The sequence below is a fragment of the Mustelus asterias genome, chromosome 12, assembly GCF_964213995.1.
Source record: "Mustelus asterias chromosome 12, sMusAst1.hap1.1, whole genome shotgun sequence".
Lineage (NCBI taxonomy): Eukaryota > Metazoa > Chordata > Chondrichthyes > Carcharhiniformes > Triakidae > Mustelus > Mustelus asterias.
In genome coordinates, this window is record NC_135812.1 from 86,468,528 (window position 1) to 86,489,635 (window position 21,108).

Below are 21,108 nucleotides of genomic sequence, written 5' to 3' on the forward strand. Positions count from 1 at the left end.
CCTACAGAGTGAACTAGCTCACTGTTTGATATTTCTACGGTCAAGCAGATCATATACAAATCATACTTTCACAGTTCAATTATGTACTTGCAATTATGTACGGTGCAAAAATGGTACATTGATTTGAGGTACCAGTTATTGTCCCAAAGAATACTAACAGCCCAAAGGAGCCAGTCACCAATATCAAAGAGGAAAAGTGAAGAAGAGAATTGCAAAGTGGGTCATAAAAATGACTCTGTCTCAAATGCCCAACGTACCGAAGGTGGAGGTGAATTTCTTCCAATCAGTGGAACATTTTCGTAGCGAGGGTTTCCACCAAATAACACTGTGTTATTCCTGTGTTGGAGAATGGATATTAATAGTGGCAGCCACTAATTTTCACAGTAAATATAAACATAGCCAGAGTACACACGATCACTTATGCCTCCTGGGACAAGTACTCTTTGATTGAACTCTTTACAGAAGTGTTAGATGTAATCTGCTGCAATACGTACGAGCCAGGTAGAAAGTGTAACAGTTTAAACTTTAGTCATTACAGTTTTCATCAATCAATGAGATTGATTTTCATCTCAATCTGAATTGATTAAGAATCTTAATTCTTTTCAGATATTTACAGTATAAAATCATTGATACAATCACACAATAACATTGCAGTGTTTATAGTGATCAGATAAACTAGATCCCTTGTTTTGCTAATGTAAAACCTTTTAAATTGAACAATACATTCCTTCACAGAAGCATCGGAAGCTAACTTCTGCTTCAGTAGACAGTAGTTTTAATTTGGATTGACAGTTGTTTTTTTCTATCCAGTTCAGTCTGTGTGTACATTGAGCGATGAAATACACTTGATACTAAAATTGCACCTTGTAATGTAGCCTAGGGTGGACAGGTAGTCTGCTCATTTATGACAAAACCCTGCACATTTCAGTATTGGCACAGAGTCTGAACGTGCATTTGAGCAGGTGAAAGAATTGGAGTTTAGGAGAGAGATGCAGCCAGAGTTTGTTTGGTCACTGTACTTACATATACTCAGGTGCAGGTGCTGTGGTGGCTGTTTGAGTGGTGGTCGTGTTTGCAGGTGGCTGGAGGCTGGTCTGACTGCCCAAACTACTGTTATAACTACAAAAACTACGTATCTGGCCTCGGGTTGGGTTATGTGCTGCTATGCGACGGGCCTGAGGATTAAAAGGATCAGCCTCGTCCATATCATCATAATCCCGATCTCTGAAACACAAAAGGAGCTCATTCAGGCCAGCAGCAGTTAAACAGCAAAATACCCAACCTATGCAATGGTGGATCATCAGAAAGCAAAATTTCCATATTTCGCTTTGTTATTTACACGCTTCAGACAAACTGTATTTGGATCGACGCACATAAAACCACCATAGCTTAACTTGCTTCTCAAGTTTAATTCCTCGGATGAGATTAATTAAAATTTGGGTACGATTGTCACCTGCTTCTTAAATAGCAATGTAATATCTGAAAACAATTTAACACATTTTCTGAACAACTAAACTGCAGTAAGATAACTGGAGATACTTAACACAAGGCTGACCACAACCCACTCACTGTTCAGCTCAGAGGATGGGTGGAGATGTTTTTTTATGCAAAGTTGACTGTAACATGCTTGTGAATCAGTTTGTGGGTTATCTAGTCAGCCTATCTCAGATTGCTTACCGTGTTCTTATCAAGAGTTCAGTTAGAGTGCTACGTGCAGTATTGTGTTCCACATTAGCAGGAAGGATACTGAGCTTTAGGGAGGGTGCAATGCATACTCACCAAGACACTGATTACCAATCTGAAAAAATATATTGTAAAAATAGTCCTATCCCATTAAGCACCACAATATTTTCAGTGATATTGCATTAGTGTTGAAAATTAGGAAAGGCTGGGGATAGGAGAGGTTGGATCGAAGGAGTAGACTCTTTCCAATAATTTCAGGGGTCAGGTTGAGATCTATAATCTCAAGGTGACATGAAAGAGATGTAAAACAGGGAGCAAACAAATCTTCACGGAGAACTTTTTAAAGTTTTTAAGTTTTAAAGTTTATTTATTAGAGTCACAAGTAGGTTTACATTAACACTGCAATGAAGTTACCGTGAAAATCCCCCAGTCACCACACTCCGGCGCCTGTTCGGGTACACTGAGGGAGAATTTAACATGGCCAATGCACCTAACCTGCACGTCTTTTGGACTGTGGGAGGAAATCGGTGCACTGGGAGGAAACCCACGCAGACACAGGGAGAACGTGCAGACTCCATTGACAGTGACCCAAGCCGGGAATCAAACCCAGTCCCTGGCGCTGTGAGGCAGCAGTGCTAACCACTGTGCCACCCTTTTGAGGTTGTGGAATTTACTTCCATGGATCGTGAAATTATTTCATCCTTGAAGGTTTGATTGGATAGATGGATGATGAATGAGAGATGTGGGATAATGCTAGATAAACATAATTAGAACTCTCTGCTCATGTTGAAGGTAAATGGCAGCACAGACTGAGTGGCCCAAATGACACATTTTATGACATGGTTATGCATTTCTAAGCCTATTCACGTATTTAGTTATCATGTTTGCTTATGTCATAAAATCTGGTGAGGAAGACCTTAAGCCAGTAACCATTATTTTTAAAAAAACGATGTTCCTCCCTCCTAACTTCATACACTGTTTAAACCCCTCACTAGATTTTATTTTCTGAAATACTTCCTATTTACAAATCAAAAACTGAATGACCAAACAATTTAAATGTCATTAAACATGATGGTGAAGGTCAAGTGATGAATATCAGTGCAAATTTAATGATGTACTGCAGTCTATAACACTCCTTCCTAGTTGGTCTATCGAGTGTTATATGACATCATGTATACTTTTCAATATACACTACTGGCATGCTTTATTCACTTTATGCTGAATCATCTGTTTTAATGCTTACATTGTGCAAGTGAAGACTGTTAGAACTATATTTGTATGGTGAGATATCAGGATATACTTTATTAATCTGAAAATACTCCATATCGCTTGAGATTTATAATAATTCCGTCACTCGGTATTATTCACCAACTGTAAAATGATGTACTATAACTACACTTGAATAGTCCTCGTTCAGTGAACAATCATAAAAATGTCAACAAAATGTGTTACTTGATGATCAGATAATCACACATATGATTACCACAGTGCTTATGACCATTCCAATATCAGATTGGATCACTTGCCTTTTAGTTGGCACCCTTTGTCCAACATATAAAATAGGAATAGAAGGCGGCCACTTGGTCCCTCCTGTCTGCTCTGCCATTCAATAAGATCTTGGCTCTACTTTGTAATAGGTTGTAATTTTCTACTTAGAAAACATGAAAGCAGACAATTTGGCCCAACCAGATTATGTTATTCTTTAACCTCCAGGCAAGCAGTAGTCATAATCCCATGTGCCTATTCAGTTTGCAAGTCCCTTTATTCTCTTCTTCAACCACCTGTCCAAGTTATATTTAAATGTCATGGTTCTCTATTTAAGTTGTTAACTCAGTGGGGTAGGTACGCCATTCCGTAGTCTCATTACTTGCTGTGTATTAAGGTTTTTGCCTGCTCTCTATCCTAAATCATTTCCCTAATTCTAGATCCCTCAATCATTTGAAAGTGTTCTTTGGCTGACTCTGATCCCATTTATTCATTATTTCAAATACCTCTATCATCTCACACTTTAACCCTCCTCTCTTCTTTATAATAGGAATTGTGATGACAATCCCCATAATCTGTACATGACATAAGATGCCACGGCACTTACCTGATTGCTAAGTGATTGCAGGCACGAGAAATTGAACATATCATGGCACAAAATGCAACCGCAGCCAGGATAGAAAAGAGTGAAAGGTAGAGTAACCCCTCAACCCCATCGTAACACACGCCAATCAGGGCATCCAGATAATCCTATAGAAAAACAAAGAGACAAGCTGGGAGGTGGGACACTGTACAGAGGCAGGGCCATGTTACTGCACCAGAGATGTATAGAGATATATAAATTCTTAATCTTAGTTATATTGTATATCACACCAAGGTCAATCTTAACTGAAGTGGATGGAAAGGAAACAAATTGGGCCAAGTGTAAAAATAGGCAGTTGACCCACTGCTGCCCATTTCATACTGGGCAGGAACAACTAAAATCCGATCCACAATGTATTATTCTGCTGTTAAAGTACAGCTACTGTAATTGCTATAAGACCTCCCCTTCAAAGCAACAAGGTACAATTGCTAAGGAAAAGTAATGGGGGTGGGGCACAGGTGGACGCAAGTAGGAAGGCACCTAGTCTGGATGGAATGGGCTTGGTGAGTTTGTGTATGTATTTTATAAAGCAGACTCCTGCAAGTTGCTAAATTCTTCCTCCTGTTTGGCATACTTTTTTCCTGATGATCATCCCTGAAGCGCCTAGGAAAATCTCTTTCAAAATACCACGCCAGTGATTGCTGCAGGTTTTTGCAAATATATCTGAAGAACAGTCATACGGAGTGGAAACATTAATCTGTTTCTCCTGTCACAGATGCTGCCTGAACAGCTGAGTCTTTCCAACATTTTCTGTTTTCATTTCACATTTCCAGCCTTCGCAATATTTTGTTTTTATTTGAAAATATGTCACTTCTTTTCATAGAATTCCCACAGTGCAGGAGGAGGCTATTCGGCCCATTGAGTCTGCACTGACTCTCTGACAGAGCATCCCACCCAGGCCCTATCCACGTAATCCCAACCATTTAGCCCGCTAATTCCCCCTAACCTACAGATCTTGGGCCTCTAAGGGGCAAATCCACCTAACTCGCACAACCTTTGGACTGTGGGAGGAAACCGGAGCACCCAAAATAAATCCATGCAGACATGGGGGAGAAGGTGCAAACTCCACACAGTCACTCAAGGCCGGAATTGAACCCAGGTGCCTGGCACTGTGAGGCAGCAGTTCTAACCACTGCGCCACCTGTTATAAAAATATTTTTTCACCTGCTGGCTAAATAAAAAACATGGCATAGCATTTTCAGCAATTTAATAGCAAATGGGTCACCCTGGCCTTGCTCAGAAATCTGCATATTTAATATCCTTTCTGCCATAACGATCTTTTCTTTCCTCGGTAACATTGCTCAGCTCTGACCTAACACCAGGCCTTTACATATCAATCAACTGTAAAAGTTGGCTACGAACATGTGTGATGCTCAAAATCTAAGGAACACGGGCTATATGTATATAGATATATAGGATATATATGTGCAGCTAAGTGTATAGATATATACAGATGGATATAATTATGTATAGATTTAGATGCTAGCGGATCTCTCAGCATTGTTCATGATTAAATCGGATGATATGCTGCTTTAAAGGGACAGGAATGTTGTATCAGGCAACTCACAAAGCAGCATTTTGCTCAAGTGGAAGTCTATTCCTTTAAAAACCACAAAATATAATTTTATAACATAAAAACAGCCTCAGTTCATAGAATCCCTACAGTGCAGAAGGAGGGCATTCTACCCATCGAGTCGGCACCGACCACAATCCCACCCAACCCCTATACCCATAGTCCCACATATTTACCCTGCTGATCCCCCCTGAAACTACGGTCAACTTAGCATGGCCAATTAACCTAACCCGCATATCTTTGGACTGAGGGAGGAAACTGGAGCACCCGGAGGAAACCCACGCAGACACGAGGAGAATATGCAAGCTCCACACAGACAGTAACCCAAGCTGGGAATCGAACCCAGGTCCCCGGCTGCTGTGATGCAGCAGTGCTAATCACTGTGCCACTGTTGAATCAAGCTCACTGGGCAGGAACCAGACTACGTCGGGGGGGGGGCCGCCCCAATGCAATCTGCTCGAGGCACGACATGGCCACAGAATGGTGGGCATGATTTTTAATATCTCTAACATATCTCCTCTCAACCTTCTCTTCAAAGAGAACTTCTCCAACCTTTCTACATAACTGAAGTTCCTCTTGTGAATCTTTTCTGCAGCCTCTCTAACGTCTTCACATTCTTCCTAATGTGTGGCGTCCAGTGTTTTATAAAGGCTTAACATAACTTCCTTTCTTTTGTTCTCTATCTCCCTACTGATAAAACTTCAGATACCGTTTGCTTTATTAACGACGCTCTCAACCTGTCCTGTCACTTTCAATGATTTATACACGTATACATCCAGGTCTCTCTGCTCCTGCACCTTCTTTACTACCCTTTATTTTATATTGTCTCTGTGTTTTTCCTACCAAAATGAATCACTTCACACTTCTCCTCATTGACCTTCATCTGCCACTTGTCTGTCCAATCCACTAACCTGTCAATGTCCTTTTGAAGTTCTGCACTATCCTCCTCATGATTCGTAACACTTCCAAGTTTTGTATAATATGCAAAATTTTGAAATTGTGCTCTGTGCTCCAAGAAGAGCAGAGGTCCTAACACTGATGACTATAAACCTTCCTCCAGTCTGAAAAACAACAAGTCATCACTACTTTTTTGTTTCCTGCCACTCCGTCAATATCATGTCCATGTTGCTACTGTCCCTTTTATTCCATGAGCTTTAACTTTGCTCACAAGTTTGTTGTGCATCACTTTATCAAATGCCTTTTGGAAGTCCATATATACCACATCAACAGCATTACCCTCATCAGCCCTCTCTATTACCATATCAAAAAACTCAAGCAAGTTAGTTAAACGTAATCAATCCATGCTGGTTTTCTTTAATTAACCCATATTCGCCAAGTGACTATTAAACTTGTCATCCAATTGTCATTTCTCGAAGCTTTCCCAGCAGAGGTTAACCTGACTGGCTTGTTCTTGCTGCGCTTATCTACATCCTTTTTTGAACAAAATTTGCAATTCTCCTGTCTTCAATATCACCCGTGAGTCTAAAGAAGATTGGGAGATTATGGCCATTGCCTCCACAATTTCTACTCTCACTTCCCTTGGTATCCTTGGATGCATCTCAACTGGTCCTAGTACCTTATCAACTTTACATATCAAATTAAACCCTTCAAATGTCTAGACTACCTCCTCTATCACTGCAACTGGGCAGTGTCCTCTTCCTAGGTAAAGATGTTTCATATATAAAGTACTCATTTAATAAGTCAGCCATGCCCTCTGTCTCCATGTGTAAATCTTTGTTTAAATCCCTAATCAGCCCCGCTCCTCCTCTTACCACCCTTTTACTATTAAAAGACATTTAGATTCTATCTCATGTGAGCAGATAGTCTTTTCTCACACTCTATCTATGCTTCTCTTATTTTCTTTTTCAATTCCCCTCTGAACATTCCATATTCAGCCTGCTTTTCAATTGTATAATCCAACCTGACATCTGTCATAAGCACACTTTCTCTGCTTCATCTTAATCTCTGTCTCTTTCGTCATCCAGGGAGCCCTGGATTTACAGTCTTGTCTGTTAATCTTTGGTTCCAATTTATCTGGGCCAGATCCATTCTTATCTCAATGAAGTTGGCTCACCCCAGTTAGTTATTTTTACTTTTGATTGTCTTTGTCCTTTTCCATAGCCAACATAAACCTTATGATCCAATGAGCAAAGTCCGCCTACTGACACTTGATCCATGTGGTCCTCCTCTTTCCCAAGAAACAGGTCCAGCAATGCTCAGTAAAGGCACGTCTTATTCATACCTTCAACACGGACTACATTCAGAATATAATTGCCTGGGACTGTCTTTTCTTCTAAAAATGGGACAATGCAAGGTTGGTAAGGCGGCTGCTGAAGGTCCGGTGACTTTTCTGTTTGGAATCAGAACTACCTCACATCTCCAGTAAGTTCCTAATTGAATGACTATGGGCATGTTGCCCCATGAATGGGCATACCAAGACAAGATATAGCAATGGCTTCTAACTTCAAATCATTCTGGGTGAACAACAGAAGCATTGGTGTGATCACATAGAATCATAGAAACCTTACAGTGCAGAAAGAGGCCATTTGGCCCATCGAGTCTGCACCGACCACAATCCCACCCAGGCCCTACCCCCATATCCCTACATATTTCCCCGCTAATCCCTCTAACCTACACATCTCAGGACACTAAGGGGCAATTTTTAGCATGGCCAATCAATCTAACCCGCACATCTTTGGACTGTGGGAGGAAACCGGAGCACCCGGAGGAAACCCACGCAGACACGAGGAGAATGTGCAAACTCCACACAGACAGTGACCCAAGCTGGGAATCGAGCCCAGGTCCCTGGAGCTGTGAAGCAGCAGTGCTAACCACTGTGCTACCGTGCCGCCCCTAAACTTTACCATCTGCCGTGGTGAGAGTCGAACTCTGGTCCCCGGAGCATTAACCCGGGTCTCTGAATTACTAGTCCAGTGATAATACCACTACACCACCACCTCCCCCAAAACCATGACCAAAACCAACCATAGATAATATATTATTATCCCACGAACCAGGGAGAAACCACTCAGTCTGCAAACAACACAGCAAGAAATAGCAGTAGCAGCGAAGGCAGCAACATCTATATCTTAAGGCTGCAGACTACAACATCATGAGGTCTCCAAGCCTATTCCTTTACAAGTCTGCCAGTACAGAAAACTGACCTGCTAATAATAGGACCGCAAACAACTAACATTGAGATCTGCTGAAAATCAACTCTTGGAGGGAATCCTGCAATGATTTTGATATATGGTTATTTAATTCTCCTGAATACACTTTAAGGGTGACACAGAACTGTTTTTTCATCAGGCAGGCCTACACCAAAATGGGCCAATCACATGACTTACAAACTATTATTATGTTTGCATCTTGCAAAAGTGCACTATCTTCTTTAACTGTATTTTCATAGAAAGAGGACAAATGGGAGTGCACACGCATGCAGTACTCCCCATCGGGAAAAGGTAGCAAACGGAGTATAGAAAACAAAAACATAAATCGTTTAAAACAAGCAAAGGTATCACTTCACTTCTTTGACAATTCACCTTGTGGAGTCCTCGGCAGTCAAGCATTGCTGTGAGCTGGTGCAAATTTGATTCAGATCGATTCAGCAGTGTCTGTATCCCAAGAAGATCCTTCTGTGAAAATAGAATGGACAGATTTTTTTTGCATACAAACATATTCAGCCATGCAAGTATCACGTTAACCCCAATCTCAAAGTATCATAAATAATGTGGAGTCACCCAATGGCTCAGAGTTTAAGGGAAAAGGCAATGTATGCTGCAATTGAGGAAGATCCCAGTTCACTCGCACACAACGCAATTAGCTTATTTCAGTTAAGAAGCACAACAAGTCATAATAATGTTGTGTAGAGAAGTAGATCATAGGCAGGCTCCAGAGGCAACAGTGCAGGCACAGGAAGAGAAGCCATTTTAGGAGATGCTCTGGGTATTATTGGACAGTAAGGGTAACAGGGTGGATTAACACAGGAGAAGTGTGGTTGATGGTGTGGCTGACTTTGACAAAACAACAGAGGTCGAGAAGGGATAATGTACTGTAGTTACAGTCAACAAGGATGCCACTGGTAAGCTTGGTTATTCTGAGAGGGGCAAAACTCTGATTGGATAGCCTGGAACAAGGTGCTATGGTAAATTCAAATGGAGTTGGGAGATGACAACATGTTTAAAGATTCAATCGCAGGAAGACTAAAAAACAAATTGAAGGCTTTGCAAAGAGAAATTTTATCTCCTACCTTTGCCATTGGGAATAGCGGCACTGCAATATGCATCATTCCTTGGATCTGCAGTTCCATGGTAGTCAGAGATCGTTGGAAAATTGATAGAATCTATAGGGCAGGAAAGAAATGTTGTTGTCTGATTCAAACAATATGTTGTACTGGAAATTCAAAAATCAAATACATTCTGCTTTCAGTTTACATGTGAATTATATAGCTATTAATAGTAGAAAAAAATCCTCCTTTCCAAAAGAAAATCAAGGTCTTTTCCTGTCAACAGCAGTTGACAGGAAAAGACCTTCGGGCCCATCCAATCTGTACCATGTGATTGTGCCACATTCTGTTTCACATTACATACGCTTTCCACCCCTATTTGAAAACCGTTCCTTCACCTCACCCATTCAAATCTATACAAATGAAATAGCACCACAGAATTTATCAACATGGAAACAGGCGCTTCAGCCCATTGCATCTATGCCAGCTTCCTCAAAGATCTATCTACTTAGTTCCATTCCCACTCCCTCTTCCTTTTCAAATAGATTGACGCCTATAATGAAGAACTCAGTTTGCACCTGTATTGTTGGAATAGTGTACTCAACCAGAGGGTGGTGAATGTATGGAATTCACGACCACGGAAAGTAGTTGAAGTCAAAACGTTGTCTGATTTCAAGAGGAAATTAGACATAGCTCTTGAGGCTAAAGGGATCAAGGGTTATGGGGGGATATGGGAGGAAGTGGGGGGGATATGGGAGGAAGTGGGGGGGATCAGGATATTGAATTTGATGATCAGCCTTGATCATAATGAATGGTGGAGCAGGCTCGAAGGGCTGAATGGCTTACTCCTGCTTCTAGTTTCTACGTTAACCTCACAATTTCAAACTGTACATTACAACCATTTAAAAATAGTCAATCCAACTATTTCCCAAAAGTTGCAGCAATATAAAAAATTGCATACCTGCTGAAATGGGTTGGTTATGCTGTGGCTGCAATACAGGTAGTAATGTACCACTTCTGTAAGGGAAACAAATAAATATCAATTAGAAGAACTCCCATAGGACAACATGTATTATGTGCTGAAACTATGTATGAATGTGCACATCTTATAGGTCAGCTATTTTTAGTCAGATTCTTGATGTGAGGTAGACTAAACTTGAAAATTATAATTTCAGCTGATGAATGAATTATTTGGATTTCATATTTTTGGGGAAAAATGAGACAAGAGGATGTGTTCAATGGCTTGTGTCAACGTCACTGCAGTTTTGTTACTTTCTAATAATGCATGTTTAACATTTGAGATGATTTGGGAAGGTCATCAAAATTACGAAGAGAACAGAATGCAACCTCAAGGAAGACACAGACAGATTGTGGGCAGATAATTATTTGAAATTTGAGACAGAATAAGGAGAAACGCATACTCAAAGGGAAAAACCCTCAAAAGAGTAGAGTTGCAAAAAATAACTTGGGCAATTCAGATAGAAAAATTCTGAAAAGCGGGAGGAGGAATTGAAAAAGTTGTTAATAAAGGATAGACTCCGACGTTATACAGAGTAGGGCAGACACAAGCAAATAGATGTTAATCTTACACAAATTATTAGATTGGTCACAGTTAGAACATAGGGGCCAATTCTGAGAATCTTACATTGGAAAAGACAGTAGGCCATGGACAAGATACAGAAAGATTCACTGAGGTGATACCGAGGGGTGAGGGGTTTTAGTCTGAGAGGAAAACTATGGCTCATTTGTACCAGAACAGTAAAAAGTTTTCTAATCAATGTTATCAAAATTATGAAAGGGTTTGGTCAAAGTGAGTCAGTAAATGAAGAGCATAAATTGTCACCAAATGAAGAAGTAATATATGTATGAAAAAAAAACCACAGGAGGCTGTGGGTACATAGAGCATCTGAGCAAAACCAACGACGGAAGCAGAATCTCAATGCTTTTAAAAGGGAAGTAAATGAAAATTTGTAAAGTTTTAAATAAAGTAAAAGTTATCAGGAAAAGAGAGTGGGAATGGGACTAGATTCTTTCAAAAATCTGGAAAAAGGCATGGTGGGCTGAACTGCTGTGTTAGAAATTTCTGTAATTTTGTGTACAACAGAATCAGCCTGAGCTCTGACAGCACCCACAGATGAAAAGCTATCACTGACTGTCTGGAGTCAGATGTAATGACTGGCTGCCGAAACAAAATGGTTAGAAAACCACTGATCCGGAGAACTGTATTCCCACATTCATTGCATACTCTGAGGGAAAGGAGAAGTGAAAAATTGATTTTTTTTTTAATGGGAGTGTGGAAGGTTACCTGAGGTAATTTTATTGTGTGTCATGTTCATGATGAATTTGTCTGGAGCAACGCAGAAATCACTGATCCCCTGAAATATATGAAAGATAAGCAATTTGTAATGACGGGAAAAAAAAAGACAGTTCTAATAAATTTGTCTCATTAAAAAATTGAAAAGGAAGAAATATAACCCAAGTACATTGGAGTGATGCCAAAATAACACAGACGCTTTTAAAATATGGAGTAAAACTGCATCCACAGTTCTGTAGTTTACAACATCACTTATACAAAGAGTTCTACATCAAAATGAGGCAAAATTCAGGGTTATTGGTGCATTTATTTATAAATTTCAGGAATCAAAAGACTATTTTGCAAGATACTAACTTCTTGCCTACACCAAATCTTTTCTAATAAAATCAGCATTACTCATGAATGATTCAGATGTTTCTGTGACGACTGATCTTGAATTCGGAGCTGCTTCACAATCAGTTAGTTATTGTGAAATGTGGCTGATGGTCTTGTCAGGAAACACAAGCCTTTTTTGATCCACAAACAGCACATGAAGGGAATGACCAGCTAATTAGGTATCTGTGGTGCTGGCTGATGGAAATAGGTGGGCCAGGATACTGGGGTGTGGAATTTACTGGGATCTTTTACATTCACCTGAACAGCTCAATAAAACTCAGTAAGAAGTTTAACAACACCAGGTTAAAGTCCAACAGGTTTATTTGGTAGCAAATGCTAAATAGTAGTGGCATTTGGTAGTGGCAATTGCTACTAAATAAACCTGTTGGACTTTAACCTGGTGTTGTTAAACTTCTTACTGTGTTTACCCCAGTCCAACGCCGGCATCTCCACATCAATAAAACTCAGCCAGCATCTCTGGCCGCTACTGCAAATGACACGCTCCAATTCTACCATTCTTCCCAGCTGCCCTCAGGCTGAACTGGAGAGGAGAATGCGCAGTGAAATTAAAAACCTGCAAAATCAGGGGGAAAGCACACATGTTCTCAGTGTGGCAGGAAGACCCGACACGACACGAGCAGGAAGAATGGCCAGCAGGGGGAGCAGAGTGCCACAACTGTGGGGAGTCAGGTCATTTTCAAACTGCAGGTCCAAAGTTCTCATCGTTCACAGGAAGGAAAAGATAACAATGAAACCCAAGTAAAATCCAAGAAGTGGAAGAGCCACAGCAAAAATAAATAACCTTCTGAGGAGAAGTTAACAAAACAGAAAATAATTATTAGAGCATTAAACTAGAAGTTGATGGTCACCCTTTGGAATTCAAGCTCAATACTCGTGCAGGTGGTTCTGTATTATCTGATGAAATATCATGGCTTAAAAAGCCTTCAACCAGTCACCCTCCGCCCCGTCACCCTCCGCCCTGTCACATGGTCCACAGAAGGACAACACAAAGTAATAGGCCAACCCTTGGCAACACTAAGGTTCCAGGATAAACAAAATGTGATAAAGAACCAGGAGTCATCATTACGGAGCAGAAAAGCATGTTTGCAGCTGAGGCTGATGTACAAGGTACAAGGAAATTGCTGATGAGCAATCCAGTAACGGTGGCACAGCGGTTAACACTGCTGCCTCACAGTGCCAGGGATCTGGATTTGATTCCTGGCTTGGGTCGCTGTCTGTGTGGAGTTTGCACGTTCTCCCCGTGTCTGTGTGGGTTTCCTCTGGGTGCTCCGGTTTCCTCCCACAGTCCAAAGATCTGCGGGTTAGGTTGATAGGCCATGCTAAATTGCCCCTTGGTATCGGGGAATTAGCAGGGTAAATGCATGGAGTTATGGCGATAGGGTCTAGGTGGGATTGTTGTTAGTGCAGACTTGATGGACCGAATGGCCTCCTTCTATACTGTAAGGAGTCCATGACTTCTATGAAAAAGTGAATAGACAACAGCAGAGTGAACCACTGACACTCAGCACTTTTCAGCACCGTGGTGGAAGCAACCAAATACATCATCGCGATGAATCTTCACGACACGTGACATCTCAGGCATGGTGGTCAGACAACAGACCTCACTTTGCTAATCTGTTCCATAACTTTGTGCTGGAACATGGTTCCATGCAAGTGACTAGTTCACCTAGAAAAACTCATTTAAATGGAGAGGCAGAAAGAGGAATTCGAACAATCAAGGAGTTGATGAAAAACAAGATATTAACTTAGCCCTTCTTAACTACACCCCTCACTGCTAAAATACATGTTCTTGCCATTGGAGCTATTGGTGGGAAGATGGCTGCGAATACAACAGCTCTACAACACTATAATCTAACATTACCTCAGATGATCATGAGAAAGTTAGGATGCATGAGGAACAACAAAGACAGTCAAGTTCGTAATGTCAACTGTACACAGGGCACGAGGGCCCAGGGAGAGTGTGGATATGAGTTCAACAGAAAGAATGCACTGTAATAGAATGAGCTCTGACAGAATTGAGACAGAACAGGGAAATATCAGAAGTAACCAAGGAGCTTTGGTATCATTAAATTCTACGACTACCCATGTGGTTTATTGAACAATGAGAGTGTGCTTAACCTCGAAATGAAAGCAGGGACAGATTGGGGAGATGAGTCAAGACACCACAAGAGACTAACCCTGTGAAACATGAGCCTTTGGGGGACCATGTATATCATTGGGATAAAGACCTGGGGAGAGATGTAGAATAAAGGGTTAGCAGGAGCATATGATACCGATGTAACTATGATGCAATGTCACATGACTAAAAGACTGAGATCTGATGGGAAGCAGTTGTACTACTTCATGTAGAGTACTGTAGTGTATATAGATCTGTGTACACACAAGAACGTTTTTTTTAGGAGTAACAGTCCAACAGGCAAACCCTAAAAAAAACACCCCATATAGACCCAGAACACAAGATGAAACAGGCCCCTGAAATCCAATCAGGCAGAGCTAGTAAGATGACCAAGAACCTGTTTGAAGGAGTGCAGAGGAAGGCAAGTGGAGCTCCAAAATCAACAGATCGTGTGTCGACAGTTGCATTCTGAGCAAATTTCAAGGCAGATTAATGTATATTACTCAAAAAAATCATCTGTATCCTCTTTTAGTAAGTACTCTGCTAACACATGGGCTGTAATTTTCCGGCCGTTCCCGCTAGGATCTTCCGGTCCCGCTGATGGCGTACACCCAACGCAGGTTTCCCAGTGGCGAGGGGTGCATTCAATGGGAAAGAAACACTGTTGTCAATGGCGGGATCAGAAGGTCCTGCCGTCAACCAATGATGGGCCACCTCTGTAAAACATGCAGCGTGTTGCATAACTCCTGCCCATGGTATCAAAGTCCCCTCAATAAACGAATGATCCCAAGGTTTGGTGCAAAGGACTAAAGGCAGAATTATCCCATTTTGAGACCAAGTTGGTGGCGGGTGGTTCTGGCAGTGCCTGTCCCACTGACCAGATGCCAGGATCCCGGTGCCACATCCTGCGCTTGGAACCTCGTTAATTATGCACAAGCACTTTCCCCTCAGTCACCAGGTGGGCCATCAGCTGGCAGGTTCAAAGGTCCCGGCACCACAATGAAATACCAGTTCAACACATTCATATCAATCTCTCCAGCCTAGCTGTCTTCACCAGACTGTGCAGGACGTCAGCAACCCAGGAGGAAAAGGCTTGCAGCCACGAGAAGAAATCTGCCCCTCGATTCAACTACACCCCACCCAAGTTGTTGCACTCACCCCAAAGTCTCTGAGGACCGCCTTGTGCACGCCGCTCATTAACAATTGGGTTTGATGCTGACATAATTTCCCGCTGGCATGAGGCAAGATTGAAAGGCCTGATGGGATGCTGGCAGGAAGTTGTTTTAATGAGCATTCATGAGATGCAAATAAATGCAAATGCTGTCTGTGCCACCTGCCAATGGGAAAAGCGACCATTAACCTGTTGGCCATTAACCTGCCATTAGGAGAATTGCAAAAAGATTTCACGCTGGCGGGTTTCCAACTTTTTGCTTCTTGCCAGATTCTCCGCGCCCGCCCACAATCAAACCTACCACAGGTTGGGAGAATTCTGCCCTGTGGTGGGATTTTCCAGTCCCGCCAGTGACTGGCATCATCACAGGCAGGAGCAGAAAATTTGGAGAGTTGGCCAAATTTTCCTGACCCGCCCACGACAATGCCTGCCACTGACAGGATTGGAAAATCCCAGCCTATATGATGGGAAATTGTCTTTGATTAGGCACTTTGAGTCAGAAACAACAGCAGCACCTTTATTGTTATAAAATATCCCAAGATGCTTCACAGTAGCAAGATAAAATTGAGACCGAGTCAAAGAAGGAGACATCAGGACAGGTGGCCAAAGCTTGGCAAAAAAAAGTAGGTTTTAAAGGGAGACAGATGGAGAGATAACGAGGGTTGGGGTGAAAAGTCCAGATCTTAGGTCCTAAACAATTAAAGGCCACAGCTGGCCCAGGAATTGAGCCCGTGCTGTTGACGTCGCTCTGCATCATGAACCCGCCCCCAACTGAGCTAACCAACCCCCTTACAACCAAGCAGCAGTAAAATAAGAGTTATTTCAGAATGTCTTGACTTATATTCTCATAAGACACTTGATAAAGTTCTAAAGGTAATACTTCCAGAAGAGGTTAGGATTCAAAAAATTAACAAGTTAGCCAGCTGGATTAAAAACAACTGGAATTGAAAGCCAAAAGTCAATGAAATATGGAAAACCACACCTGTCAAATTGAAGTGAAATCCCAAGGGATTAGAATATGGCTAACAATTTAACCACGTTGCCTGTTTTTAACCTTCATTGTAAGGGGGAAAAAAGTCTTCAAAGCAATTTTGGGCAAGTGTGTGAAAGGCAGCAGATGACAGGATATCGGTGATATGAGAATGGGTGAACATGTTGAGTTTAGCTCATTCTTGATGTACTTATACAGACCACATTGTCAAGAGACTAAAATGCCTTTTCTGGCCTCAGCCAGCCTATACTTTGCTCATTCATCCTTCAGCTTGAATCAATCAGGGAAACATCTGCAGACCTCATCTTAAAAACTGAATTACAGTCTCACTAGATAGTTCCAAAAACCAGAGAATTGATCTTTCGTGAATCCATATTCTAATGTTGTTGAAAGTGCTAGGATTTATCTTTCCATTTTAATATCTATAATTATTTTCCATAATCTTTCTTAATTATATATACAAAATGAAGTGTTATGAAGTTATTGCTCTAGAAAGGCAACTGTAGGTAGCAGTGCTAAGTATTATCTTGATCTTACTGTAGATTATGGCGTATCGTCAACCTCTGACGCCTCCAAATGTGGGGGGGGGTGCTCGACATTTGCCCAATATAAAATGTGAACTGCCGGTGTGGGTGTTCTCAATTTTGAAATGTGAAGGTAAACATAACGATAATTTGTATTGTGTGGTATGGTTTATTGAATGAATTATTCATACAATGATACCTCAAACGAAGATTAAAGCATTTTAAAACTGTCAAATTCATTGTCTTCGGCAGAGAACTTAAAATGTTCTCCAAATTCATTGAGTCACTTTGGCAATGACATCATCAAAAGGATCCCAACCTGGAATTGGCGCTTTTCCTTTTGGAATTGTCCCCACCATTCCTCCCCACCTCTGCCCCCACCCCCACAACAAATTGTCTTCCTCTTCATTGGATATATGCAGATATTCCATATTCCACCATCAGATGACAATTGGCACATTTATAGTATCCCACAATTTGATGATGAAACCACGCGCTGTATCAAGCGGGGCACCACACAGATTTTCATTCTGAGAGGTTTTTTTCTCCGTTAACCATCCACCTGTTCCATTCACCACAAACGTTATCCTTCATTGGCTTGTGGAGACACACATCCAAAGGCTGAACTATGGATGTTAGTTAGATTCCTTGATGTATCTACAATGTGGGTGCTATTTCTTCACAAACATATTTTGATCGTATTATTTATGTTGGATCTGAAGATGTCCCACACTAATAAGCTCTTTGTTTACATAAGCAAACAGGATACTTATTCCACACATTACCGATCCATAATTTCTCTCTGTCTTCAACCATTGTCATGGGCATGCACAGAAATGCCTGCAGGAAAGTTGATGTATGTACGGATGACAACACACACGGGTGCACACACACAAAGCAGCTACACCAACTAGCTCTTGGTCTGAAATTTTTGCTGGACTCACTGATTTGGCCCGTTTAAGTGCATATACACGCAATGCATTCTGTTGAAGATGGAACCATTCCGACAAATGCTTCTCACGCTCAGGCTGGTGGTGGGTTTCTTATTCTCAGGACACATTTGGTCTTGGGCATCTTCTTCAGGACAGATTCCTCTTTCCTTCTTGCACCAGTTTTTCACTAACATTGAATTCCCTTGCTGCAGCAATTTATTTCACAAGTTCGCAAACATCACAATTTTTGGCTTGAAAGCAATTTGATACTTCATTCTTTTTGCTGAAGGACCCATTTCTGCTCATCACTCACCATTCCATGCATGTTCTGCTTTGTGTGGGCATGTCTTAAACTCCCAGGCACCTTCTTTATAACACAACTCACTGCCTCCTTGAAGCCATGCATTGGCCTACAGTACAAGGTAAGTAAAATATATTGTTCTGTGGTGAAAAGTTGAGGCTGACTACTAATGCTGGTTTAGCATTTTGTAAAGATGACTTAGACACTGAGCATATGCAAAAAGCATGATTTTTTTGTGCTAAAACATGGAGTTGTCTTATATGCTGGGTCAACTTATGCATCGCAATCTATGGTACTTAAAATGATTACTTTTTAAGCTTTAAGGACATGGGAAATATCTATATATTAAATATCTGTATATAACATACACTTCCTGTCTATAAATCGCAATTTTTGTGTCAAAAGTTTGATTCGCAAATCTAATACTGAAACAGCCTATGTGGATATTTATAATTGGCATCAGTATAATATTTACAATATTCAAAGAGGAATTGGTTAAGGAGGAAAGTGAAGAAAGAAAAGGAAAGAATAGGAGGAAGAAAAGCCAAGAATGGAAAGATCCCAATCTATAAATCTTAGCAGAAAGCAACATCATCCTGCACATGACATTTTCAAAACCTGCTTTACAGATTACACAAATAGGTACCTGTGCTAGAAGCTATGTCCATTTCTAACAGCTGTAAAGAGTCGATCAGCTGTTTAAATTGAACCAAATTGAGCCAAATTAATGTGAACAGACAACTAAAGGAATTAAAAATAGCAATGGGGGAAAATGAATTATTTAAAAGAAAAACTTAACTTAAGGAAGTGCTGAAGTAAACTGATTCACCCAACACTTAATGGACAGGTTTGCCGTTGCTGTGCATTTAGAGAATATAATGCCATCGCATAATAATCCAGTTAGGTGTTGGAAGACCCAAAGACAGCAGAAATGTCAATCAAATCAGAAGATTTCAACTAAGCACAACATGGTTTCAATCAATCAGTTGACTTCAGCTACTGCCAGTAATCTGCTTACCAGATTTAGCAGCTGACAGGGCTGTAGATGGGGGAATGGAATAACTAAAAGGGAATCATTTTGTATCTATACTGAAAATTTCAAGCAATATTCAAAGGACTTTAACCAAACTAAACATGCCCATGTTAACCACCTGCTCCTGACCGAAATATTCTTTCAGTGCTCATTTCTCCTAAGTGAATGGCACAGAAATGTCACAATTTGTCCAAAAGCATTTGGAATAAATCCATAATTTAGCACTTAATGCTTCACCACGATGGAACCTTGAATTAGATCCTCTGTCTGCAGTGCTGGTACATTAGGCAGAATGCCCACTTATGTAATGTAGAATATGTTCAGCTAATTAAGTGAACTGGGAATATATGAATATGATTCATCTTTAGTCAGTATTTAGGTTGCTCTTCCAGTTTATTGTTCAATCATGTAGAAATACATAAATACAATGTAGTTATATGATTACCCCTTCGATCTTCTACAAATTTCCAATCTTAAAAACAATACCTGTTCCTGAATGTCATTTGGGACCACATGATAAAAGTCCAAAGATGTGCGGGTTAGGTGCACTGGCCATGCTAAATTGCCCCTTAGTGTCCCAGGGTGAGTAGGTTAGAGAGATTAGCGGGATAAATACATGGGATTACAGGGATAGAGCCTATGTGGGATTGTTGTCAGTGCAGATTCGATGGACCGAATGGCCTCCTTCTGCACTGCAGGGTTTCTATGATTCTATACACTCCAGAAACAAGAAAACCCTGAAACCTATTGTGAATGGTGTTGAAAAGTGGAACTTTATCCACTCTTGAAAGAATCCACTCTTTGAGGAGACGGTGGCATTGTCACTAGCCTAGCAATCCAGAGACCCGGGGTAATCCTCTGGGGACCCAGATTTGAATCCCACTATGGCAGATAATGGGATTTGAATTAAATTTAAAAATCTGTAATTATAAGTCTAATGATGACCATTGTTGTAAAAACCCATCTGGTTCACTAATGTCCTATAGGGAAGGAAATCAAATGCCCTGACCTGGTCTGGCCTACATGTGACTCCAGACCCACCCTCTGAAATGGCCAAGCAAACCACTCAGTGCAATTAGGAATGGACAATAAGTGCTGGCCCAGCCAGCAATGCCCACATCCCATGACAGAATTTGAAAAAAATTGTTGGCAATTTATAACTTGCAAAATCTGGGAAAATATTTGTTTTTTTAAATTAACACCAGATAAGCAGTAAGATCACAAGAAAGAAATTACATGCACACTGCTGCCTACACATCATCCTGGTTTCATTATGTTGAATGGTTGAAATAGGCACTGAATTTTCAAGCATCAGAGCTGACAAATGGTTTTAAACTCAAGTGAAAATTGACATCTCTGTGTGCGGCTTGACATCGAGAATCCAGTCTGATTGGAATACATCTGGCTAAAATAGACTGTGTGTTAACAAGGAAATTGGTAGTTGCCAGCAGCCTAAGAACACCACAAACACACTCTGTTCCATATCTTGAGGTAAAAGGGACAATGCTTCCACTGCAGAATCCACACCCGCAAAGCTAGTCAGTTTGTCTCTGCCTTCAACTCTTCATCTCCTTTCTACATGCTTTTTCTCTTTCCCTTAACCTTTTTTTTTTACTTTTCTATGTGTGGTGCTCCCTCTGCATGGTAGTATGGACAGCAGAAGACCAAAGCATGCAGGCTTAGGTGTTAGGCTAAGTGGGCAGCATGGTAGCACAGTGGTT

General features: G+C 41.0%; 1 protein-coding gene across 1 annotated transcript in view; it reads right to left on the reverse strand.

Annotated features, from left to right (window-relative positions):
• The window catches only part of ttyh2 (tweety family member 2), a 134,974-nt gene that overhangs the window by 9,440 nt on the left and 104,426 nt on the right, over window positions 1–21,108 (reverse strand). The window contains exons 7-13 of the mRNA XM_078225547.1: window positions 11,915–11,984; window positions 10,571–10,626; window positions 9,634–9,726; window positions 8,927–9,019; window positions 3,776–3,918; window positions 1,024–1,224; window positions 258–336 (exon numbers count right to left, since the gene is read on the reverse strand). Coding sequence (XP_078081673.1) covers window positions 258–336; window positions 1,024–1,224; window positions 3,776–3,918; window positions 8,927–9,019; window positions 9,634–9,726; window positions 10,571–10,626; window positions 11,915–11,984 — 735 coding nt within the window. The remainder of the gene's footprint in view (window positions 1–257; window positions 337–1,023; window positions 1,225–3,775; window positions 3,919–8,926; window positions 9,020–9,633; window positions 9,727–10,570; window positions 10,627–11,914; window positions 11,985–21,108) is intronic.